The sequence below is a fragment of the Podarcis gaigeae genome (genome assembly GCF_964106915.1).
Source record: "Podarcis gaigeae genome assembly, chromosome: 10".
Lineage (NCBI taxonomy): Eukaryota > Metazoa > Chordata > Lepidosauria > Squamata > Lacertidae > Podarcis > Podarcis gaigeae.
The window spans coordinates 73,966,292-73,992,283 of NC_139686.1; the positions used below are offsets into that span (position 1 = coordinate 73,966,292).

Genomic DNA, 25,992 nt, shown 5'->3' on the forward strand with positions numbered 1-25,992 from the left:
GTATAGAAACCTGACACAATTTATTGAAGTCCTGTGTTCATTTAAATTTTACTGCAAGCATGTGGATAAATGATGAAACTGTAGAAGTTGTAATCATGTGCACCCAATGGACTGCCAGGTGAAACTGAAATACAAATTGTTGCGTCAAGAAAAATGGAAATCTGCTTCCTGTTTCCATCTGTTTTTTACATGGAACTGTAACTAGATTTAGAATGTAAGGTTCTTAAGAGGACAGAGTCTGATATAGTTAACCATTTATCATGCAGTGACTAGAACAAAAGGAGCCCAGGAGATGCTGGAAAATAATCAATATTCAATTAGTATCTTCAAAATGTTTAACCAATTTATTTTCATGGTAAAATATCACACAGTCTTCTCAGGTAAAGTCCACCAAGAACAGCTCCAGCATTGCTGGCATTGGTTGCACTGTGGCATGAAGAAAGAACTTTACATATATGTTTTGTATGGAGAAACTCTCTTAGGACCTGTGGGCTGGGAAGTGGTCAAATTGGCTTCTAAGTGGTTTATAACCAGAAAACCAATTACAAAAATGTAAACAAATGTAATTAAAATACACAATGAACAAGCCCATTAAAACAACGCCAAAATGAAAACAGTTATAACAGCAACTAAAACAAACTAGGGGGTTCAGGTTGAGGTTAAAAGATCAAAGGAATACCTACGTAAATAGATGCCTCTTAAAAACCCTGCAGGAATTCCAATCGTGATAGGGCCTCTCATATTTTATCAAGGAGAGCATTGGACCACAGTGGTGCTATCAGTGAAAAGGCCCATCTGCATGTTATCATAAGTCAATAATCCTCAGGTTGCAGCAAGAGTAACTGGGTTCCATTTGTTCATCTTAATGTCTTTACCAGGCAGTGGAGGGGAAGATGGTCTTTCAAGTCACATGGTCCAGAGTTTAATACTACCATCTGTCTGTCTGTCTGTCTGTCTGTCTAAACAAAAAAAAATTCCTTACAGTAGCACCTTAAAGACCAACTAAGTCAGTTCTTGGTATGAGCTTTCGTGTGCATGCACACTTCTTCAGATACACACTTCTTCAGATACACACTTTCGTGTGCATGCACACTTCTTTCGTGTGCATGCACACTTCTTCAGATACACACTTCAGATACACACTTTCGTGTGCATGCACACTTCTTCAGATATTCTTTAAGGTGCTACTGGAAGGAATTTTTTTTGTTTTGACTATGGCAGACCAACACGGCTACCTATCTGAGTCTGTCTGTCTGTCTGTCTATCTCTATCATCTATCTATCTATCTATCTATCTATCTATCTATCTATCATCTATCTATCTATCATCTACCTACCCATCTATCTACCTAGATATCTATCTATATCTATCTATCTTTCATCTATCATGTATATCATCTATCTATATCTAGCTATCTATCATTTGCTGCCATGTGACTGGGTTGCCCCAGCCACTCTGGGCAGCTTCCGTAAGTAGCAAGGCCTTAAAACAGACCCAATGATTAATAGGTAAAAAGGTTCAGTCGTGACTGACTCTGGGGTTGTGGCACTCATCTCACTTTATTGGCCAAGGGAGCCGGCGTACAGCTTCCGGGTCATGTGGTCAGCATGACAGAGCCGCTTCAGGCGAAACAGAGCAGCTCACAGAAACGCCGTTTACCTTCCCACCAGAGTGGTTCCTATTTATCTACTTGCACTTTGACATGCTTTCGAACTGCTAGGTTGGCAGGAGCAGGGACCGAGCAACGGGAGCTCACCCCGTCACAGGGATTCAAACCGCCAACCTTCTGATTGGCAAGTCCTAGGCTCTGTGGTTTAACCCACAGTGCCACCCACGTACAAGTGCCAATTCCTTAGGACTGGTTGCCCTGGCAGGATATGTGTTGGATAAGGGGCATCATTCACATGCAGAGCTAAGTCATTCTGCACTAGCTTAAGCCTCTGGGCCAGCTGTATAGAAAGCTTTGCATTAAGATAAACATGAGGTTACCAACACATGACTCACAGTAGACAAGTCACATCTGTCCAGCTGGTGATGTGGCCTTTGCTGTGGAGGCCACTTGGATCTCTGTGGGCAAAGATGTTTCTAGGAGCACCCCTCGGGGCACCCCTGCTCCCTCAGAAGGAGTGCAGCTCTCCAGAAAAGGCTACCTCCACAAGCAAAATTGCTGTCAGTGAAAAATGCTCCAAGGACCTCTCTGTCAAAATACTGTGGTATTTTTAATTAAAATACAAATCAACAGTCCACCCAGGCCTTTTTTTCAGCTGGGACTTGCCAGAACTCAGCTCCGCCACCTCTCAGGTGGGCGCCATTGCTGTTATAAAGGACAAGAGAGGCATTCATGGTGAGTTCTGGCACCTCGCTTTCTAGAAAAATAACATTGGGTCCACCAACTAGTTTTTATTTAAAAAACAAATCTGATCCCATTGAGAACCTGGAAAAAACCCACTTTTACTGGTATAGGTTGAGTGTTTAAACAAAGGGGGAGGCTTGTGAGAGCAGCCCTAAACTATGTCGTATGAAAGTAATTCTTTGACTCCAGAGGAAAATCTCTACAGGTGTAATTTATTTAGAAATGATTTGTACTGGGGATTTCCATTCATTAGTTGCGCTGCCTCATGACAACCTGAATGGAAAATCAATGGGAACAACCTTTGTGTTGGTGACTTAATAGCTCCTTTTGGTGATATCGGGTCATTACTTCATACTGCGTGACCAGAATGAGATTGCCATGCTATGAAAGTGAAAAGAAGAATCTTCATGTTTGAAAGATCTTAGAAACATTTCACAGTATTAACTTTAGGGTCAGGCTATATCCAAAAGAAGTATGCAGCAGGTTGTGGGGGAGGGAAATTCTGCTCCTCTGCAAATTTAGGTTGTGTAGTATCATGCTTTGTCAGGTCATTATGCAGAGCCTGCTGGGAATGAGTTGCAGCAGCCGGCCACCTGGCACTGGAAACAGAGACAGTAGTGCAGGGATGAGGAACGTGTAGCCTCTCCAAAGTTTGCTAGGCTACCACCTCTCTCATCTTTCACCATTGACCGTGCTAGGCTGGCTAGGGCTGAGAGGAGTTGGAGCACAACAACATTTGGAGGTCCACATGCTCCCCAGAGCTGAGGTAGCAGGGCCTCCACCCCTCATCACCATCTAAAGAAAGGATGTTGTCTATTGTGTGGCACCATTGAGCATCCTCTGTATTCTGTGGCTTCTGCAGTGAGCGTCTCGAGGAAAACAAATAACCTTGGAGGGGCTGCATGGGACCCCAGTGAGGCTTCTCTCTCAGAGGCCCGGGCTGCTCTTCATAGAGCCATTCTCCTTCTCAGTGGTCTTCAGAGAGTTCCTGGTATACATGGGTGTTGTCCTGGTTCAAAGTTATCGTAGACTATGCTATCAGTGGACTTTCAGGACTAGATCACAACCATTGGTGATCTTGTAATTAAGGCAAATGTTGCCATTTTTTAACATTTGGCAAGGAGCATGTCACTCTCCTTTTCTGTACTGGCAATATTAACAACACCTTTCAAAGTGAAGTAATCTTTACAGTTATACATAGAACTGCACAGTAAAACACATATAAACTACCATATTTATTTGCGGTAAGTTGGGGTTGCATATGGATAATGTTTAATATTCCACTTTCTGTTAAAGTAAGAGTGTGTCTGTGCCACAGATGTGCCCAGATAAGTAAGAACAAATTGGCCATGTTCCTGTGCGCTCCACTTCTGCAGGAGGTACTTGTGAATATGTTGGTGGTGTTTTTGAAGTTAAGTCTGCCTCAGAAATTAAAAGAACTACTCCATAATCATAAGAAAAGAAAATGCATACTGTATATGCTGCAGGAGAGTTAAAATGTACTAATATCTAAAAGAATGTTTCATGATGGCAGACAGAGGTGACAACAAAAACCTCTCAACTCAGAAACCCAAGAGCGAGGGTTGTAACCAAAGGGGCCTGGGGGGGGCACAGCCATACTCTTCCCTGCCGCTTGGCCAAATGAGCTGTCCCAAACGTATCCATTGCACTGATGGGATCTCCCCACCAGAACTTCTTTGTTTCCATGATTGCGTGTTGTTAATAGCTTTGCAATGAGAAGGCTCCCCATGATCCACGGACTAGAAAGAGTTAATTGTCCTTCATTTGCAATTCAGAAAATATGCAGAGGAATAGTCTTTCCACCCAGTAAATGCCATGAGGTATAAATGCAAGAGAATAAATTGGGTTGGAGTCAGTGGTGAGAGAGAGGCATTGTTGTATGTGGCATTCTCACTTGCTGCTTTTGTCCCGCTATGCTCTTTGGTCAGCAGCTTTTGCTAGTTATTGGGACACTCTGTGAACAGAAAAGATGGCGGGAAGGCTCAATGCAAAGATGCCTCTGTAAGGAGACCAAAAGCCACCACCCTCTGAGACTCCCCAACTTCTGTGATCACCACAAGATGCCTCAGGTTGGAACTGGGTGTGCAGAACCCATGAGTCTTTACAAGGGAAAATGGTGTAAAGCAAACTGAGAGCAGCATGAAGTACCGGTAACTACAGTGTGTGTGTGTGTGTGTGTGTGTGTGTGTGAGAGAGAGAGAGAGAGAGAGAGAGAGAGAGAGAGAGAAGCAGCTGTGTTTTTGAAAGCTCTTGAAAGGCAACTTGGCAGGCTCTATTTGCAAGGCCGTTTCAGACATACTGGGTGGCAAATAAAATATCTGAGACATTGTTTGGCTGTGTTTTAGCCTGCAGTGAAATAGTACAGACCTTGTATAAACTCCTAGCAGTAGCAACTTTTAATGGAAAGCCTGACAGACTTTCCATTATATAGTCATGCCAAGGGTGGCAAGGCTGCAATAAAGGGCAAAAGCGCTTATCTCTTTGGTTCTGCCTCTTTGCATTGTACATCTCCAGTCCTCACTCTGACAAGGTGAGCTTCACATGTTAAACATTTAAGCCTGAAGTGACAGCCCTACCATTCCCACAGCAATGTTGCATGTATTCCTCAAATACAGTAAGTGAGAGAAGCCACTTTCTCAGCTGCATTATTATATCTACAGTCTCAGTCAAAATAGGTAGGAGGAAGAAACCTCTTGTTTCACTTCCATCCCTTTGTCTCTTACCTTCATCAGGGGCCACCTGAACTGGCTTCAGCTGGACCGCAGGGTGCTGGAACACGACTTCCCCAAAAAGTCGGGACCGGTTGTTTTGTACTTTTGCGTCAGGTGAGTATATGTTTTGGCATCTCTCAGAATGTACCACAGCATGTTTTTGCATTTTTGTTCTTGTAGTAAGTTCAGAGTTGGTGTTGTTTAGAAAGGGTAAGGTAAAGTGTAAAGGGACCCCTGACCGTTAGGTCCAGGCATGGACAACTCTGGGGTTGTCGCGCTCATCTTGCTTTACTGGCCAAGGGAGCCAATGTTTGTCCACAGACAGCTGCCAGGTCATGTGGCCAGCATGACTAAGTCGCTTCTGGAGAACCAGAGCAGCGCACGGAAACGTAAGGAGCCAAAAAGTTCCCACTGCAGAAAATCACTAGGGCACAGAATGGGGAAGGGCCACAGCTCTATGGTAGGGCATGTGCCTTGCATGTTTAAGGTCCCACATCAAATCCCCAGCATGTAGACAGAACAACAGCAGCTACCCAAGAAATGAGCTGCCAGTCAGTGTAGGACTGACTCAGAATAAGATAGCTTCCTATGCTGCTGCAAGTTTGAGGCTACAAAAGGGCATTTCACCAAACAATAAAGCCTTGTGCTGGCTGCCAGTGAGAACCCAGGTGTTGGTACTGAGGTACGTAGCCCTGAACAACAGGACAACCCGAGCTTCAAGATGGTTGGGATATGTCCTGAGGACCTCCTCAGTGGCAGCTTCCCAATTGTGGAAGTCCCGTCCCAGGGAAGTATATTTGTCTCCACACTGACCACTTTTAGGCATCAACTGAAGATGTATCGGTTTCTGCTGGCTTTGGGGGCATAAATGGATTCCATAGCCCAACAGTTTTAGTATCATTGTCTGCTGCATTATGTCCTTTGGTTTTTAGATACATAGTTGTGGATGTTTGTGGTGGTTGCATTTTACTGTGTTGTGAACCGCCCTGGGAGGAAGGGTGGCACAGATGGTGCTGAGGTTCATGTTCAGATCTCACCTCAAACGCTTTAGATGGCTTTAGACAAGCTGACATTCCCTTCACTGTACATCCTCCTCTTTGATGGGCAATGATTCTGGTTTATCTTACCGGCTTATATACCTGATTTGGGTATTTTCACTTAGAGCAGAGAGGTGGAGTATAAATATGAAAAATAAATATAATGAGTTGTATATTTGTAGTATTTATTTGTATAATATTTATAATCTTTTAATATCAGTAAGGATGGTTGAAGTAATGTGTGTGAAAGCTGTGATTGCCAGGATTCTTAGAGGGAAGACATAGAAAGTTAAATGAGAATATATGTTTGTGCACATATCATATGTGGAAATGCCTAAACTCCTAATTTATATCTCTCCTTCCACAGTTCATAACTGCATAGTCATTCTTCTGTTATACCGCAGAGAGATGCACAGGCAGTTATGAACTTTAGAAAAGCAGATACGAATTAGGAGTTGAAGGCTGAATGGTGTTTAATTATGAAAATGTCGTTTTTTGTATACTGACCATCAGAGAAATGTATCTTTATGGACATACATAAGCCTCAAACCCAAACAATTTTTGCAGTCTAACCCAAACAAGGAGAATAACATATTAGGGAAGCAGGAAAGAAAGACGCCGTGATAAAGTAAGTGTTATTTGCAGTGTTGAGCTTTGGGGAAGCATTTAAAATGAGAGGGTGAAGGATTAACTCAGCGCAGGAAGAAGCCATGATGTTGGGAGTAAAAAATGGAAAAGGGAGCCAGCAGTTACGTTGAGAGAACCGGAAAAAGACCTGTGGGTGACACGACAAAAGAAAGTTAGTGATGGAAAATTTCAGTGCAAGAAGACATATGTAGACTGTGTTTGTGTGAATACATGAAGCTATGGCAGGCAAGGGTGCACACACAAGTCATGCCCCCCATATCTCCTCAGACATGCCAGCTTCTCATTAGTTGTCCCGTGATATTGGCAAAGGTTGAATGTGTTTTTATAGTATGCTTGATGGCATGTGCCTAGACATTGTCCCTCTGATTGGAAACCCTGCTAAACCAAGGTTATTCTGCTTGGGGGGAGTTTTTCTGAGAGTTTCGATTCAGACCTTTGCACTTATTGCATGGAAGTCTGAGGGGCAGCTACTGCAGCTGGGGACCCTGTTTCCGACCCTTGTCTAACCCTTCACACATTCATACAGATGCCTGAACATTATTTAAGTGCTGCAGGCTTACACTCCCTCCTTGTCCTCCCCCTATTATGGGCAGATTCCATCTTTCTTTCTGGGTTTCCTTCAGCCATACGTTGCCATGAGACCTAAAGGGAACTGCAAACAGAATTTCCTTGGAACTGGTTTGCCAGACCGACTTTAAACCACTGATTTGAAGAATGGGCTGGAAGCAAATCACAGTTTGCCCAGCTGGGGTGTCACAGGAAACAGTAGTTGTCACATAACACAGAAAGGAGAGGGGAATCCTGGGAGCAGAAAACGGGGCAGGAGAAGGTGGGTGCGATGGGGATACCTGCTGCATCTTCAGTCTCCAATTCATTATTTGGAGATTGGTTTTCTGGGCATCGGTGTTGAACCACCATAACCAAGGAACTAGATACTGTACTTCCGCCAGTTCCAAGAGCAGCTGCACGACTCTTAATGGAGCCTGTCTCCTTTTTCCTACCAAAGACCTGTTTGCTTCTGGCCTCAGAGTGCCAGTCAGTACCTTTTGAAGCCTAAAAAGTTTACCTGTCCAATACGTTCAGTGAGGCCTTTTTTTGTACAGTTGTACAGTCTGATGTAAAATTGACTAGTACAAGAAGAAAGGGCCTCCCCCCCTTGTTACAGTGCTCAAGATTTGAAGCTCCCTGACCCAGGAAATCCATTTTTTCTCCATTTCTGTTCTATGACTTTTGATGACTTTTTGTGTGATTTTCTTAACTCCACACCCGCTGCCACCATAAATTGTTTGGTAGGGTTGTTGTTTTTTTGTAATTTTGCTGCTATTCTGACTATATTTTTGTTTTCCATTCATTATATTATAGGGTGTGTGTTTTAGTTATGCTAGCTGCCTCTTATCATATCACTGTGAGATGGAAAGGCAGGTGTCAGACCATCAGGCTACCTAACTCAGTTAGTTATACAGGATGGTAGCAGCTCTCCTGGGTTTCTGACTGAAATCATTTCCAGTTCTACCTGGAGATGGTACAGACTGAACCGGAGGCTTCTTCCATGTGCTCTTCCACTGGGCTGCAGCCCGTCTCCAAATACAGAGACAATATATGCTGTATCTTTTTCAAAAAACTATTATAATTTTATTTCCACTAATACTTTACCCCTGGAGGTGCACTCCATTGTCTCTCGAGGCAGACAGATGCCAACAGCAACTTGCAATATGTCTTGCTCATTTATCTAAGCCAAATGTTCCTTGATGCAGCAAGTCCAGCTTTCCTTGGAATATTCCCATGCAGCTACTCAGTTAAAAAGGGCGATGATTCACTCTCACTATAACCAAAATAAATTGCTCTGTTCACATTGCTGAAAGTTCTGAAATAAGCTTTCAGAGACTTCTTATATTGTGAAAGAAACCTCTTTGTTAGAAACAGCCTCTATACTTGATCTGGTAAAAAGGTAAAGGTACCCCTGCCCGTATGGGCCAGTCGTGTCTGACTCTAGGGTTGTGCACTCATCTCACTTAAGAGGCCGGGCGCCAGCACTGTCCGGAGACGCTTTCGGGTCATGTGGCCAGCGTGACCAAGCTGCATCTGGCGAGCCAGCACCAGCGGTCCCTATTTATCTACTTGCACTTTGACGTGCTTTCGAACTGCTAGGTGGGCAGAAGCTGGGACCGAACGACGGGAGCTCACCCCGCCGCGGGGATTCGAACCGCCGACCATACGATCAGCAAGTCCTAGGCACTGAGGTTTTACCCACAGTGCCACCCGCGTCCCACTTGATCTGGCAATCACCGACAAAAGTTGCACATAGAAGTCCGGGAGGAGGGAATCATTAAAACCTTCAGCGGAACAAGTGAGAACACTTCTGGGTAACATGGACTGCAGTGTAACGAAATGGTTCCACACCTATTACAAATAATGACAACAAAGCTCAGAGTCCAAAGCAAATATTTAGCCGGCGTAATTCAGATAAGGAGGTTCTGTCTGCATTTCCAGCCCTCACTTCTGCAACTAGGCACTATAGCTAGGTATGCTAGGTATGCTGCTATCTCCAGAAGATATGCAGGTATCTCCAGAAACAGGAATGGCGGGGTGTGGGAGGAGCATAGTGACCTAGGCCCTATTATCATGTAGCTCGATTACAGGAGACATTTTTCTCATCTTAGGACTCATCCAGACTTCCTTTCGCACTGACTTTCTAGGCACAGGTCTGGGCTTTAAAATGCCATGTCCAAGCAGGTTTGGTTTTTTGTCCCAGCACTTTCTCTGAGTGTTTTATCACTGAATTGGAGCAAATGGCAATCAGGCTTTTCCACAGATTGCTGTTTTCTCCAATTCAGCAGTAAAATACCCTGGGGAAAGCTATTATTATTACTATTACTATTACTATTACTGTTACTATTATTACTGTACTGTTCATCTGACTGGGTTGTCCCACACATTCTTGGAGGCTTCTAGCAAATTAAAACACCAAACACAATAAAACATTAAAAACTTCCCTAAACAGGGCTGCCCTCAGATGTCTTCTATAAGTCAGATAGTTATTTATTTCCTTGACATCTGATGGGAGAGTGTTCCACAGGGTGGGCGCCACTACCAAGAAGGCCCTCTGCCTGGTTCCCTGTAGCTTCACTTCTCGCAGTGAGGGAACCGTCAGAAGGCCCTCGGTGCTGGACCTCAGTGTCCGGGTAGAACGATGGGGGTGGAGACGCTCCTTCAGATATACTGGACCAAGGCCGTTTAGGGCTTTAAAGGTCAGCACCAACACTTTGAATTGTGCTCGGAAACGTACTGGGAGCCAATGTAGGTCTTTCAAGACCGGTGTTATATGGTCTCGGCAGCCGCTCCCAGTCACCAGTCTAGCTGCTGCATTCTGGATTAGTTGTAGTTTCCGGGTCACCGTCAAAGGTAGCCCCACGTAGAGCGCATTGCAGTAGTCCAAGCGGGAGATAACCAGAGCATGCACCACTCTGGCAAGACAGTGAGCAGGCAGGTGGAGCTGGTAGACAGCCGCCCTAGACACAGAATTAACATTCATTTCCATGGACAGCTGTGAGTCCAAAATGACTCCCAGGCTGCACACCTGCTTGGGAGTGAAAACCGCCCTCTCCCTTTAGTAGGGTTGTGTTCAGCTTTGGAATAGGAAATCACACACACACACACACACACACACACACACACACAGAAGACAAGATGCAAGCTGGCGAGAGATGTGCATACCAAAGCTAAATTGCCCATCATTAGTTCTGATTGCTGGTGTTCTGGAATAAAATGAGAATGGGATGGAGCCTGGAGGGATCCCACTCTCCTTGCCTCTGAAGACGGATACACTAGATGTTAAAATCAATAGAGAGAGTCCTGCTCTCAGAGGGGGAGGCTTCTGTTGCTTTTCTTATTCCTTTCCAGCTGACTACTTAACAGATCAGCAATGGGGCTCTTTGACTCTTTCTTTATTTTTCAGCGACCCCCCCCCCCCGCACAAGCTCTTTGCATTTTGTCCAGCAGCAGCATATGTAAATGAAATGGCAGATAGGTTTTATCCACTGGGCCTGCTGTCTATATAATGTACACAATCTTTATTGTGATAGTGGGACGTAGCAATTGTGGGGGCTCCTGCAACCCAAGTTAAAAAGGTAAAGGTACCCCTGCCCATACGGGCCAGTCGTGTCCGACTCTAGGGTTGTGCGCCCATCTCACTTAAGAGGCCGGGGGCCAGCGCTGTCCGGAGACACTTCCCGGTCACGTGGCCAGCGTGACGAAGCTGCTCTGGCGAGCCAGCACCAGCGCAGCACACGGAAACGCCGTTTACCTTCCCGCTATAAAGCGGTCCCTATTTATCTACTCGCACTTAAGGGTGCTTTCGAACTGCTAGGTGGGCAGGAGCTGGGACCGAAAGATGGGAGCTCACCCCGCCACGGGGATTCGAACCGCCGACCATATGATCGGCAAGCCCTAGGCGCTGAGGTTTTACCCACAGCGCCACCCGCGTCCCGCAACCCAAGTTAGGATAGCCCAGTTTTCAAGCTATCTCCAGGGAGGGAGAACTAGATCAGGCTGTTCCTCACCTGAGTCAATTTCTAAAGTTCTGTTCCTCACCTGAGTCTGTTCTGTCCCATTTCCATATTAATCTTACAGATTTTAAAATATTTTCCAGTAGTTTATAAATGTTTTTCAATAAAAATGTGTTTTTTTAAATAATCACAAGGAAAGCTATATTCAAATGCATTTTTCCTCTCAAAGTACACATTTCTAAATAAAATGCATGTTTGTGTATGTATTATCAAAAGAACTGGTCTTATATATGATCTTGGCAGCACAAACGGTACAGTCATACATTGGAAGTCGAACAGAATCCATTCCAGAAGTCCGTTCAACTTCCAAACGATGCTGCAAAATTCAGGGAAGTACAACACACACACACACAAACACACACCCAAGATAACTGCCTTCTGACCTCCATGTTAGCTGAGGAGGCAGGGTCAGGGCAGTTCATATCAGAATTTGCAAAGAAGGAATTGCTTAAGGGATCCTGCCTCCAGGGTGTTAGTAGTGGGCAGGATCCACAGAAGAGTCACTGGCAAAGTAGCCCAGTGCAAGCCTGGGCTGAGCTGAGCCCTTTGCCCCAGAAGGAAGAGCTGGAAGAGGATTCCAGGGAAGCGATCATTTAGGGATGGAAGGAGATGCAGGCAAAGAGAGTGTAAGCGAGAACTGGGAATTCCGCAGTGAAGGCCATCTTGTTTAGCAAGGCAACTTCTCTGTCAAAATGCCAGCAGGGATACTGTTGTCAGGAAATTGCCTTCTGTTTCAGCCATTACTTTTTCCGTGTGTCACAACTGAAGGAATAGCTCTTTCTGTTCTGTTTAGGCTGCTTGGAAATTAATATAGATTGTCTTAGTCTTTACAATCTTGAATGCCATGACTAATACCTTTGACTGTAAATGTGGCAGAGAACACAGGATGCAATGAAAAACCCAAAGCTGTTAGTGATTAACTGAGTGACTTATGTTGAGCAGGCTTCTGGTCTCAGAACTGAGAGATGCTTTCTCTGAAGACCTTACACCAACAAGCGTAACAAGGTTCAGATGTATTTCCAGTGCTTTTAGTGTAAGTTTCTGACATGCGCAGATGGTGAAAATGAATGTCTGTGGTGGGGATGGAAAATATGAAACTGGGGAGGTGCTGAAATTCATGTTTTCAATGCCTTTCCTGAAAACAAAGTTGTCATACTATAAAATTTCACTAAGAGAAATTAGCACTTCCATGAAAAGGGGTCACATTACTGAGCTTATGGAAATAATATTTATGCTAATACCTAGGTAACTATTAACTCTTGCCAGACAAAATAGAAAACCATTGTACTACTGCTACATCTCTAATGTTCTTACATCTCCAGCTATAAATTCACAGTGAATAAATGAAACTTCCAGTTTTCCAAGCGAACAATAGAAGACTTTTCCACAAAGATCCTCTAGAAGGCTCCATCCCCTTTTAAATGAAGAAAATTCTTTCCCTTGGTTGTTGCTGTTGTTTTAATATTGACACACATTTTGGAAGAACTTCCCAACATACAATGTGCACTGCAGATATTTGGAGAATGAGGTTTTCTTTGTAGGTCCTAAATATCATGTGGAGCTCTTCACTACAGGAGGATATATGCTTGTTTAGTGGTGTTTTTCTAGGGAAAAAGGTGCCAGAACTCACCACGAACGCCTCCCTCGTTCTCTTAGAATGGCAATGGCGCCTACCTGAGAGGTGCCAGTACTGAGTTCTGGCTGAAAAAAAGCCTTCTTCGAGTTTCCTCCTTTTTTTATCTGAGCGTCTTGTATGAATTGCTCAGAGCATCAGCCGGGCTTCCACTGTAGGTTTAAGAAATGCAATGCTGCCCCCTGGTGTCCCACAGGAGCGTCGTCTTTTTTCAGCTCACACCTGTAAGCAGGGTCAGGTGCCACTGGACAAATCTGCACTCCTTCCTTCCTTTTCTTTTTAAGCTGATATCTAGTTTGTAAGAAGCATATTTGAAACATTCCAATGAGAGGTTGAAATGCACAGCCGTTGTTAATGTAATTCTCCCATCCAGCTCTGAGGTCCAGGGAGAGCTGCTGGGCTTCTCACCGTGCTCTGCCATAGGCTTAGAAGGCAGAGCAGCAGCATCTGCACCACACACACCAAAGCAAGAGGGAGCCAAGGAAAGGCTTTCCTGAGGCTCCTTGGTAGGATGGCCTCCCGGGTGAAATTTGAACCAAGCGCTTCATCACTTGTGCTCAGGCCCCTATGCAACAGAGCTCTCTTTTCTGTCAGGTGTGTGTGTGTGTGTGTGTGTGTGTGTGTGTGTTTGTGTTTGTGTTTGTGTGTGAATAACCTACTTCTCATGCAGAAGAAAAGGCACACGTTGTGCTCAGGGAGTCTTCTGCTTCCCTGACTGCTGTCCTGCAGTTATGGAGGAGGCTGGGACCAGGGCTGTGGCTTCTTGCCTGCTGTGGGTTAGCAGAGGGAGAGTTCTCTTTGTTTTAGCAGGTGGGGAAAGGGGCTGGATGGGTGCTGGGACCAAGGAGGGAACAGTGTGGGAGAAGCTGGCAACACGATGCCTATAAGGGAGTTGGAGACTTATTTGGGTTGTGATCTGGTGACCCTAAGCAGCTCTGTAAAAAGAATAAGTGGTCTAGTATGTCTAAGAATCCATGAGAAAGATTAGGAGGTATGTTGAGAAAGATCACTGCAAGTTTTCTGTTATTTCCATATTTTGTTTTACTTTGAACCCCTCCAGACGTACTTATTAAGCAGTCATCCTGATTTGCTTGCACAAAGCTTATGCAGCAGGTTAAACCACATTGGTCTTTATTGAGCATTTTCCCCCCTTTGTTTGCAGGGTGGGTTGGTTATATAAAAAAATTGTCCTGATTTGCTTGAAGGCTGTTTATACCTTTATAACAGTTTATACTGTTAGTAATTCATTCATCCCACACTTTTCAACTCATTTCTTCATCTGTTTCCAAACTGCAAAAAGTATGAAAACACATCTTATGTGCATTAAATGTGTGTTGGATATGCTTTAAATCTATGCTGTAGCATTGCCCCAATTCCTTTTGAAAGTGGATTTGTTGTGCTTGGGCAACACAGCCCTTTAATCCACTTTAATGGTGCAAACATAAATTTCCCAGTATGCACTTGAATCCTTCCTGCAAAATAATGACCATCTGCAGGTGGTTTGCACTAGATTCTGTTGTTAACAAACCTTGGCTTAAAAGTGGAATACAAGTCAAAGCAAATAAATAAATAACACCTGCTAGATGTGGTGGGAGCATTTACAAAAACTATCAGATGAAGGCATAGTTGTGGGTTGGGACAAGGTGGGGTCCTTTTTGTGCCTTACCATCTTGCAGGGGTGCCAACTTGAATAAAATATGGGGACAGGTAAGCTGCATCTGGCATAATCGATCACAAGTCACACTCATGCACACCATTTGAATGGCATGTTCATCAACTTAGGGGGGGCCTGGCCTCCTCAGATATTGGGGGGGGGGCGAAGGGACCACAGCCCCTAGGAGTTGGCTCCTATACTGTCTTGTATATCAAGTGCCGTATTTTTCCGTTTATAAGATGCCCCCTATTTTGGGGAACTAAATTTAAAGAAAATGAGGGAAGATGGCCCAAAGTTGCTGAGCTTTTTTTGGGGGGGGAAGCTGCAGGCGGGAAAGCTCCCTAGAGCACGGGCACCAACCAGCTGGCTGGCGGCTCCCCCTCCACGCCACTGCAGGAAACACTCCCTAGAACACGTTGCCTCCTGCAGCGCCATGGCGGTGCACAGCTCCCCCACCTCTTTCCGTGTATAGGATGACCCAAGTTTTTTGACATGATTTTTGAGTCAAAAAACCTTGTCTAATACTCAGAAAAATATGGTATTTCAAACGTGTTTCTATTATAGCATATTTCACTTGCGCTTATGTTTTAAATGTGTTGTAAGTTGCTTCGAGACTTTTTGTGTAAGAAATGACTAGAAAGTTTAATGAATCGCCACCATCAACTACTGTTTGCCACAACCATGGCAATCCTTGATATTTTTGTAGAGCATCTATATAGATCAGTGGTTCCCAATTAGCTAATTACTGAGGACCCCCTATTTTTCAAAAGTCGAGCCACGGCCCCCCTTACTTTTGAAAATGTTGATAACTCTATGGTGATTATCTGCAAAGCAATTTTTTGAACAAAATGTGGGGTAGCCCCTAATAAGCAAAGGATTTTAGGTATACCAGAAAACAGACCAGGGCTGAGCAACATCTTGTTTTCAACATTGTGATAAATCAGCAGTTAATCCTCACAATATTCCAATATATCATGATGTTTGAAATTGGAGATCAGGTGTGGAGATGAGGGAAGGAACCGCCCAGAGATCAGGTGGGTGGGTGAAGGGGGGAGGGGATGGGGGCTGCAGCCAGCAGCAGCAGCAGCTAGTGAAGAGGCACCTTCTCTATGGCTGCTGCTTTCCTGCGCTGCGCTGCCTCCGTGCCCGGGGAAGGGAGCGCCAGGTGCCTTGAAGTGAGGGCGATCAGCTGCCCTGCTCTCTCTCCGCGTGAGGGAAGGCAGCTCAGACCAGCAGCGTTATCGGCTGAGATCATCGTGCAATATGGGCAATGCCTTGAATTCAGCTGCCCTGCTCGCCCTCACGAGAGGAACAATATATTGCTACATATACTGAAAAACCGCACAGTGCTAAAACAGACCATAAAATTTGTGATATTACCATGCAAAAATGACAAAATAATAGTTGGGGGGAGGCATGGGATGGGGCCACAGACCCCATGGGTGAGTTCCGTGGACCCCCAGGGGTCCCCAGACCCCTAATTGGGAGCCACTGATATAGAATATTTCCACGATGCAGGTGATAGCTAGCCAGTTCATGGGAGAGTATGGGCAGGCAGATCTGTTCATTTCAGTTTCTTGTTTTTCTGGGCGGAAGTTCAGCTCACCATATTTCTTCTTCAATTTGCAGTTTGTTTTTTTTTAAAAAAAGAACCCTCATGAAAATTCACCATCATGTTAGCATTCATTTCTTCTAATGTACACATTTTTGTGTGGAAATTTGTTGAATACATTTTTGCAAGCCATTTTCTCTAATAAAATGCATTTTCCCATGTTATTTTCATTTATATGCACGTTGCTCTAATACATGCATTTTGGTTCCCATTTTTTGGTTGAAGAACTGCATCACAAAATTCAGAGAAAGGTGACTTTTGAAGGATAGCTGTTTTGTTTGACGTATTTGTTTCAGGAGGTTCAGATTAGATAAAGGTAAAGGTAAAGGTAAAGGTACCCCTGCCCGTACGGGCCAGTCTTGACAGACTCTGGGGTTGTGCGCCCATCTCACTCAAGAGGCCAGGGGCCAGCGCTGTCCGGAGACACTTCCGGGTCACGTGGCCAGCGTGACGAAGCTGCTCTGGCGAGCCAGAGCTGCACACGGAAACGCCGTTTACCTTCCCGCTGGTAAGCGGTCCCTATTTATCTACTTGCACCCGGAGGTGCTTTCAAACTGCTAGGTTGGCAGGCGCTGGGACCGAGCAGCGGGAGCGCACCCCGCCGCAGGGATTCGAACCGCCGACCTTTCGATCGGCAAGTCCTAGGTGCTGAGGCTTTAACCCACAGCGCCACCTGCGTCCCTTTCAGATTAGATAGGTTTGCATTAAAATGCAACCTGAACCACATTGCTCCCCCTCCCTAGGTCAGAGGTGAGATTTTGTTTCATACCTAAGGCTCACAGCCACCTCACTGCACTAGCTCTTTCCCAGAGCTACATACAGGTTCATGTGAGCAGCATTTGTTTCTGTGCAGCATTCCCATGATGTTGTGGAATTCCACAGATTCAGCACTCCAGGTACTTCCAGCTGTTTTCATTTTAAATCTATATTCAGGGGTCACTTCTCCCCTTCAGTTACTCCCAAGCTAGGATGAAACCATTTCTTAAGAAGCAAAGCAGCACAATTGTCAAGGACAGAGGAAAAAGAAAACCATCCCAGCCGAAAATATTTATAGAGCTATAAATCAACCTGTGAAATAAAACAAGCATTAATGCCTTTCCTATTGGCTGGGATTTACACATGCAGCATTTCTGAATGATCATGTCTTAAGAGGCACACAAATCTTTCCAAGAGTCATAACACAATCTCTAAAACTAAAACAGAAAAAGGAGAATTCCTCTCCCTCAGCCCCCAAGGCTCCTCTGAGCACATTTTTCACATAATAAAAAAATTGTACAGGGTCCTATTTATTCAGTGGCTGCAATTTCTTTCCTGTGTTTATATGACTTCTCCATTTCATTTCTAGGTTCTACATTGAAAGCATATCCTATCTAAAGGATAATGCTACCATTGAGTTGTTTTTCTTGAATGCCAAGTCCTGTATTTACAAGGTAAGGCCTTGACACTTTTTCTTCATGTCGCTGCCCTTTCTTTAAAAATAAGCACTGCCAGTTTGTACCTCCTTTGGCTATCTGTGATTCTCTGCCTATATATATATATATCTGCCTGCCTGCCTTTACCTGTGGGAGCCTCCCAGAGTGGTTGGGGAGACCCAGCCTGATGGGCAGGGTATAAATAATAAAATTATATTATTATATTGTATTGTATTGTATTGTATTGTATTGTATTGTATTGTATTGTATTGTATTATATTATATTATATTATATTATATTATATTATATTATATTATATTATATTATATTATATTATATTATATTATATTATATTATATTATATTATATTATATTATATTATATTATATTATATTATATTATTGTAAACACCTGTCTCTCAGACATCTGTTAACTCTGAGGGATGCTGCCTCTCCCTAAGCTAACAATCATAGTAACAAACCACTTCTAATTTGGAGAAGTATTGTTTTCTAGGTAAGGAGAAAACACCATCTCCTTGGATTGCCAGATGGCAGTCATATTCTTGATCATATGAGCTAATCTGCAAGAAACAATTCTGTTGGTTCAGGAAGAGTATGTACTCTCAGCAGTGCAGACGTCTGGACTCCATACTTTCAAGATCTCCAGTTTTCTGAGTGTGAATAAATCCCTTTTGTTTGTTTGAAGTGGGATGTCAAGATGGTTGCTAAATGAGGGATTTAGCACTGTAGTGAGTTGTTAGAATTCCTTTGAAGGCATCCATCAGAAGAGGGCACCCTTGCCTCTGAGTTGCGTGTGAGGACTGGGCAGTTGTTCCCAGATGTTTACTGGGAGGCGTGCGAATTTCTTGAAACCTTGCCATATGCACCAGAACAAAAATTGTTACATGCAATGCTGATGAAACAGTTTCTGTCCAAGTTCTTGGCCTTATGGATGTTTGAAAAGGAAAAGGAAAAAGCCACTGGACTGTTGTTGCTGGTTACTTGGATAAAACAAAACAGTCCCAAGTGCAGAACATTGTGCAAAGTTTTGACAGATGACCAGGCTCCCTGGCTTGAAGCTGGAATACCCTAGGCTAAGGGCGGACAGCTGCTTTGTGCTGTGAGACAAAACAAATACCCAGAGGGGAAGGGAAGCTGCAGAAGGAGAAAGGTCTTCTGCAGACACCCAGGGCTGCTTCACACATGGCATGTGCAGGGTCTCATTTCTTCCTTCTGCTTAACTGCTAGGCGGACATGTGAACTCACTCCACCAAAAAGCATATTGTTCCAGCTGAGATGGGAGTTCTGTTTCTAGCATGAGACGAGCCATTCATACCACCCCCCAGGTTTTGCATGATTCTGTAGTCATCATTTGACAACAATCACGTGGCTCTTTATGGCATGAATTGAACGTACCTCTTGGTAAAGTCATAGAAATGTAGAGTTGGGAGGGACCACGAGGGTCATCTAGTCCAACCCCCTGCAATGCAGGAATCTTTTATCCCATGACCCTGAGATTAAGCATCTCCTGCTCTACTGACTGAGCTACCGCAGTCCCTCTTGGTTTTTGAGGTATATTATTGTCTTTGGGAGGATTGGTGTTGCCACTGATTTTGTATGGCAAGCTGTGTGCTTGAACCTGTGCCTGCATCTGTTGTTTCCTGATGTTTGTGTGTTAAAATTTTCAATGAAAGAAAAGGGAGCAGGGAGCAGCACCTTCAGGGGGTGGGAGTGGAATCCTAGAGTGGCATAATTTGGGGCTCATCTAGTCCACCCCTCTGCTCAGTGTAGGATCTGCAGTGCAGGATACAACTGCAGCATCTCTGCTAACATGCCTCCGGTGAAGGAGAGTCTGTCCTTTCTGGGGCCGTCTCTTTCACTGTCAAGCAGCTCATATCGTTACACAGTTTTTCTGAATGTTTAGTCAAAATCTGTTTCTCTGCCATTTCCACCCATTGTTTCCATGCTTGCCCTCTGGAAAAGTGGAGAGTATCTTCTGCTCCATCTTTGCATGGCAGCTTAAAAACTGATATCCTGCCCCACCTTCTTCTGTCTCTTCTTCAGGCTGACATTCCCAGTTCTTTCAGCCGTTCCTCAACAGACTTGGGTCGCTTCCAGATGGCCAGTTTATTGAGCGTTCATGCTGATTTATTTGCTTATGTGATGTTGTGTCGAGCCTTTCCAGTCCACATTTCCATCACTTTGCTTACTGTCGAAAGTTCAAACTGGGGGGCGGGTGTTGGTTGCTGAGAGTCCAAATCCACTTTAATTACACGGCTTGAATTTGCAGATATGCCATTGAATCCGGCCTATAAAACAGCTGCCACCTTGGTCTCCAGATGCCAAACCATCCAGAAATATTTCTCCTCTGGATGTGTTCCAATTAGTTTATGTCCTTCCAAAAAACTGCTGCCCAAAACTGAAGAGAGCACTCCAGATGTGATCTGACCAGCACAGAACAGTGGAAGCAATAGTGATCCTGATCAGTACCCCTGTGGCTGTTTTCCCTTTTTTAAATTAAAAAAGGTACATTAAATGTGTTCATGCATTTCATGTATTGTCTAGTTAGGCCCTGACGTTTAAAAGAAGTGACTCTTGGGTACAACACAGACCTAGTTTTTAACGCAGGGAGGAAGCACCCACACATCTCTTCCAACCTCTCCAAATGGCACCACACTCACAGCCAAATGGCCGCTCACAGGTAAAGGTCTTTGTCCATTTAAATAAATCCATTTGGGGGCCTCTTCAAACTTGTCCTTGCTGTAGAGCAGTGGTTTTATGAAGTCAAGGCCCATAGTCCTTCCCATTTCCATTTGATTGATACTTATGGATGCTGCTCAGGTAAGTTGTTTGCAACGTCCATCACAAAGAGGTTTCTGAGAAAAGATGGCTTTGTAGGTAAATCTCAGCAGGAGGTGAGGCCCTTCTGAATCTGATTCCTTGCCTTGGCACACAGCCCCCCCCAGCATGCCTTGGGGAAGGGGAGTGGGCAGTTTACTCAATGCCATGTCTATACTGTGGGAACTATCGGATTTTCTGTCTCCCAAGGTGTTTGTGAATGGGCTGCCTTGTTCTGCACTCATTAGCTCTGCCTGCAGTGCAAATTAATAACAGGGCCTTTTCTCTTATCTGTCTGAACTGTTAGGCCTTCTAGCACCACAAATAACAATCTGGTGGCTACTCAAAGACAAAGAAATCCAGGAGGAGGGGGGAGTATTGTAGTCTCTGGTACATGTACTGCTACTAAGCCAGGTGCCCCCAACTTATATTTGTGCATCTGGTTCTACCTGTCCCTATTGAAATTCATTTTGTTAGCTTGGGCCCAGTTCTCCAGTCTGTTAAGGTTATTTTGAATTCTGAATTCTGCCTACTGTGGCATTAGCTACCCCCCCCCCCCCAGTTTGGTATCATTGGCAGATTTAATGAGCATCCCCTCAATTCCTTCATCCAAGTCATTTATGAAAATGTTGAACAACAATGCAGCACCCCACTTGTCCCTTTTTTCCGGGATGGTGAAGAACCATTAATGAGCACTCTTTGGGTTTGGTTCATCAACCAGCTACAGTTACCTTGTTCAACCCACATTTTACCAGCTTCCCCACAAGCAGGGCTTTTCCCCAGCCAGAACTCACCGGAACTCAGTTCTGGCACCTCTCAGGTGGGCACCACTGCCATTGCCAAGACAACAAATGAGGAGTTCATGGTGAGTTCTGGCACCTATTTTCTAGAAAAACACAAGAATATCATGGGGGACATGATCAAAAGCCTTACTGAAATCAAGATGCACTATGTCCACAGCACTGCCTGATCCACCAAGATTGTGAGACTGACACTTTTGGGGAGGATAAGTCTATCAATTGCTGTCGGCCATTTTAGAAGCCCTGCTCTGCTTCCACAGGGGGAGGCAGCAATGCTTCTGAATCCCAGTTGCTGGACACCTCAGGAGGCGAGGAGGCTCTTGTGCCCGGGTCCTGCTTGCAGGTTTCTCTCAGGCACCTGGTTGGCAACTGGGGGAACTGGGGGCTGGTCTAGGTATGCCAATGGTCTGACCTAGCAGACTCTACTTACTTTCACATTGGCAACTCTTGGCCGAGAGTAACTTTGGACATGTTCCCCTGACTTGTTCAGGATGTTCATGACTAAGTCTGCAAATCTCCCCTTGTTCCATTCTTCTTTGGGAGGGAGAATTGTGTGAGATGCGCATGCTCAACTTTGGACTCAACTCACTTGAGCTGCTTCTCACCACTTTTGTTTCAAAAGTCTCTTAAGCTATGGTGTGTGGAGATTTAAGATGCAGGCAAACAATAGTCTTTCCCTAGGCTTGAAAATGTAGTCATGGTATATATGCTCACACCACATTTGCCTCTAAAAAGAGTTGTGCAAGTTTTTGTAGTCACCCTGCCCCCCCAAACACATTCCCTACAAAATCTGTTTGACCAAAGGCAGCATCATGACAAAGGAAGTTGTGCAAACCAGGGCAAATTAATCTATGCTCTGAAAAACTGCCTTTATCCTTCCTAATAGCAGTTCATTAAGTAGCATCTCAAAAGCTACCCTTAGCGATTTGCCTAATAATTTTGTAAAGCTAATTGTTAACAAGTGCTAGCTGGTGGCTTCCTTACTGAATTCCTATATGGAAAGGGGTCAAGTCAAAGCCCATGCTGGGGAAAAGCTGCTCTCTGCTCCCAGGGATACTCGCATGCATGAAGAACTCACATATAGAGCAGAGCTCTTAATGAAGTGGCTGCTTCGTCGCTCAGCAGCTGAGTGGCAGGAACATTTCATTAGTATACCAATAGGGAAGCTGACTTGGGCATGGAGCCAAGAGTGTAATGGGACATTGCTGTGATTGTTCATATAGAGCTTGGCTGAATTGAAGGAGTAGGTGGAGAAGAACAAGGAACCCTTGGGCTGAATCAGCACTGATTCTCAAAACAGAGATGCACTGACTCTGTTGATTGGTGATCATGTGGCAAGTGTGGTTAATGCCCTGTGTTGGATTCCACTGAAAAGCACCTTTGGGGATCCTTCCAGGGAAGCTTAGGCTGTGGTATTCCTGCTTTTGAAAGATGAAGATTAATACATGACCATTGTAAAGCCATTATGATTTTATAGTATGTTTTTGCTCATAAGCTGCTTCACGTACCATGTGAGTGGCAGAGTGCAGCATATAAATAGCTTTAAACAGGGAAGTCCCTGCCTTCCTCTCATGAGCTATTTTAGCCTTAAGTTTTATTGACTCACCGCTGCTTAGTGCAATAAAAGCTAAAGCTCCCCTTGACAGAATGAGCAGGCTCCATCTGTCTGTTTTCGTCTCTCCCTACTATTCATACCTAAAATCCCCACCCATAACCATAGATGATTTATGCAAGAGAAAAGGGCTACCTGCCCTCAATAAGTAAGTACAGCCTTTCCTTTGTTGTTTCCCTATTTTGAGATGGAAGCAATAAAATTACACTAAAACACTGTGGCATTGTATGGTTTGGTGAATGAATGGGGAACTTGCAGCCTTCCAGATGCTGCTAAGCTCCAACTCTCACCATTCCTGACCACTGGCTGTGCTAGCTGAGGCTGATGGGAGTTGGAGTCCAACACCACCTGGAGGGCCACAAGTTCCCCTTCCTGGTTTAGTGGCCATAAATTGCACTGGCCTGCAATAGTATGGCACTGTGGGTTAAACCACAGAGCCTAGGACTTGCCAATCAGAAGGTCGGCGGTTCAAATCCCCGTGACGGGGTGAGCTCCCGTTGTTTGGTCCCTGCTCCTGCCAACCTAGCAGTTCAAAAGCATGTCAAAGTGCAAGTAGATAAATAGGTACCACTCCAGCAGGAAGGTAAACGGCGTTTCCGTGCACTGCTCTGGTTCGCCAGAAGCAGCTTAGTCATGCTGACCACATGACCCAGAAGCTGTACGCCGGCTCCCTCGGCCAATAAAGTGAGATGAGTGCCGCAACCCCAGAGTCGGTCACGACTGGACCTAATGGTCAGGGGTCCCTTTACCTTTACTTAAGGTTGCCAAGTTGCAACTTGGAGATCCCACCTGCCCATTTGTGGACATCCAGTGAAGCTGAATGCTGAAAGATTGAGGACAGATAAAAGGAAGTCTCCACCCCCATCGTTCAGCCTGGACAATGAGATCCAGCGCCAAGGGCTTTCTGGCAGTTCCCTCACTGCGAGAAGTGAGGGTACAGGGAACCAGGCAGAGGGCCTTCTCGGTAGTGGCGCCCGCCCTGTGGAAAGCCCTCCCATCAGATGTCAAGGAAATAAGCAGCTATCCTATTTTTAGAAGACATCTGAAGGCCGCCCTGTTTAGGGACGTTTTTAATATTTAATGCTGTATTGTTTTTAACACTTGATTGGGAGCCACCCAAAGTGGCTAGGGAAACTCAGCCAGATGGGCGGGGTATAAATAATATATTATTATTATTATTATTATTATTATTATTATTATTATTATTATTATGTAGTTCTTCATCCAGCACATAGGTGAATTCTTGAATTCATTCCCACAAGAGGCAGTGATGGCCACCCACTTGGATGGCTTTAAAAGAGGATTGGGCCATTTCATGAAGGGTGCAGCTATCAGTGGCTGCCAGACATGATCCTTCAGTGCCACTTGCTGGAAACTGCCAAAGGGGAGGCTGCTGTTGTGCTCCTGTTCTGCTTTCCCACAGGCACCTGGTTGGCCACTGTGAGAACAGGAGGCTGAACTAGATGGCCCACTGGCCTCATCCAGAGGGCTCTTCTTAGGTTAATTTGCTGCTCTGCTGCTGCAAAGGAGAATGCAGCTGTGGTCCTTCCACCTCATGCTCTTCCTCTGTTGCCTGGCATAGTTGTTTTAAAACTGCCCTAAGATATTCTGCTGCCTGTGGCAAAACCACCACCACCACCAAGATGGGACCATGTACAGAAGCAGTTGATGAAACCATGTCCTCCACCATGCCTGAGAGCACACACAGCTATGTCCCCCCAAAACTTGCAACTGCTCCAAGCCCACGCCCCATCTCTAAGCATTTCCTGCCAGGAAGGAGGGGAAGATGAGCAATGTGACCAGCATACTAAGGGGTCCAAGTTCGGGGTGCTCCACTGTTAAAGAGGCAGCAGGATCTCTAGAGCAGTTACCTAATTTCCAGCTGTGCATGGTGGACTGCCAAGCTGAACCATTCCTGAGTATATGGTAAACACACATTTTCTTTGGCCTGCCCTGTCTTCAGCTTTCTTATACTTCCTGAATGCACCTCATTAGTAAAACCAAACGCACAATTAAACGTTTTGGCCAAAGGCATTTTTAAAGCCAAACATGCACAAGAATGGGAAAGGATAAAAAAAAGTAGAAAGCCTCTTTGTTAAAGGCTCACTTCTGGATCTGGCTGCCGTGGATTGTGATAGAAGACTTGAGTGAGAGCATTATTTTAGCAGGCTGGCTCTGGCGCTATAGCAGCAGGAGACAAGAGCACCTGGCTAAGGGCTGTTGCTCCATATTTGCCAGGGGCAGCAGGCTCAGTACAGTTATTGTGACTTGTGAAATGAGGTGTGTCATTCACTTGAATGGTGTGCATTATTGCATTTATCTGAATTTAGATCTTGGGTGTTTCATGTCTTTTTTTCTTTCCAAGCAATTTCAAATAATTCAAACAAAAGCTTAAGTATAGAAAGCCAGCAGGGGCATGCAAAGTAACAATTTGGAGGTTAGATTCCTCAGTTGGAGGAACTGGGACCTGCTCCAACTCCAGTCCTGACAGTAGCTCATGGGAACCACAATGAAAATACTTGACTATTAGTACAGTATAAAAACAGGCCAATAAATACAGATTTAATTCATGTGTGACTGTGAGACACTCATCAAAATTGCAATGTGCAGAGGAATTTTGTGATGGTGATGGAGCTTCTGGCAGTGAGTGGCTGAGTTGCCAGAATGTAGAGAACCCCTACAGAGGGGCAGAGTACACCAAGAGACCACTGGCTCCCATTGGCCAAGCTGCTCTGATTGTTGAGATTGGGGGTGGCAAGAGGACGAGGTAATGTGGAATATCTAAGACAAGGGAGTTGTCCAAGGAAGGAGCATGAACGGGATGGGAAAAGAGGAGAGGAAATGGGCAGAAGAGGGAAGAGTACTTGGACAAGAGCTGAAGAGGTTAAGAGAGCTTAGTTTGAAATCACCAGCCAAATATTTGACTGGAGACCTTTAATGTCCTTTTGTTGTGATGTGAGGAAGGAAGCAGCTGAAATGTAACATACCTCTCAGATACTAGACCATAGCTGTCAACTTTTCCCTTTTCTTGCAAGGAATCCTATTCGGAATAAGGGAATTTCCCTTTAAAAAGGGGAAAAGTTGACAGCTATGTAC

General features: G+C 44.7%; 1 protein-coding gene across 9 annotated transcripts in view; it reads left to right on the forward strand.

Annotated features, from left to right (window-relative positions):
• FRMD4A (FERM domain containing 4A) overlaps nucleotides 1–25,992 on the forward strand; it is a 418,655-nt gene that overhangs the window by 299,363 nt on the left and 93,300 nt on the right. For all 9 annotated transcript variants that reach the window (XM_083701332.1, XM_083701333.1, XM_083701337.1 and 6 more), the window contains 2 exons: nucleotides 5,107–5,199; nucleotides 17,580–17,664. In XM_083701332.1, coding sequence (XP_083557458.1) covers nucleotides 5,107–5,199; nucleotides 17,580–17,664 — 178 coding nt within the window. The remainder of the gene's footprint in view (nucleotides 1–5,106; nucleotides 5,200–17,579; nucleotides 17,665–25,992) is intronic.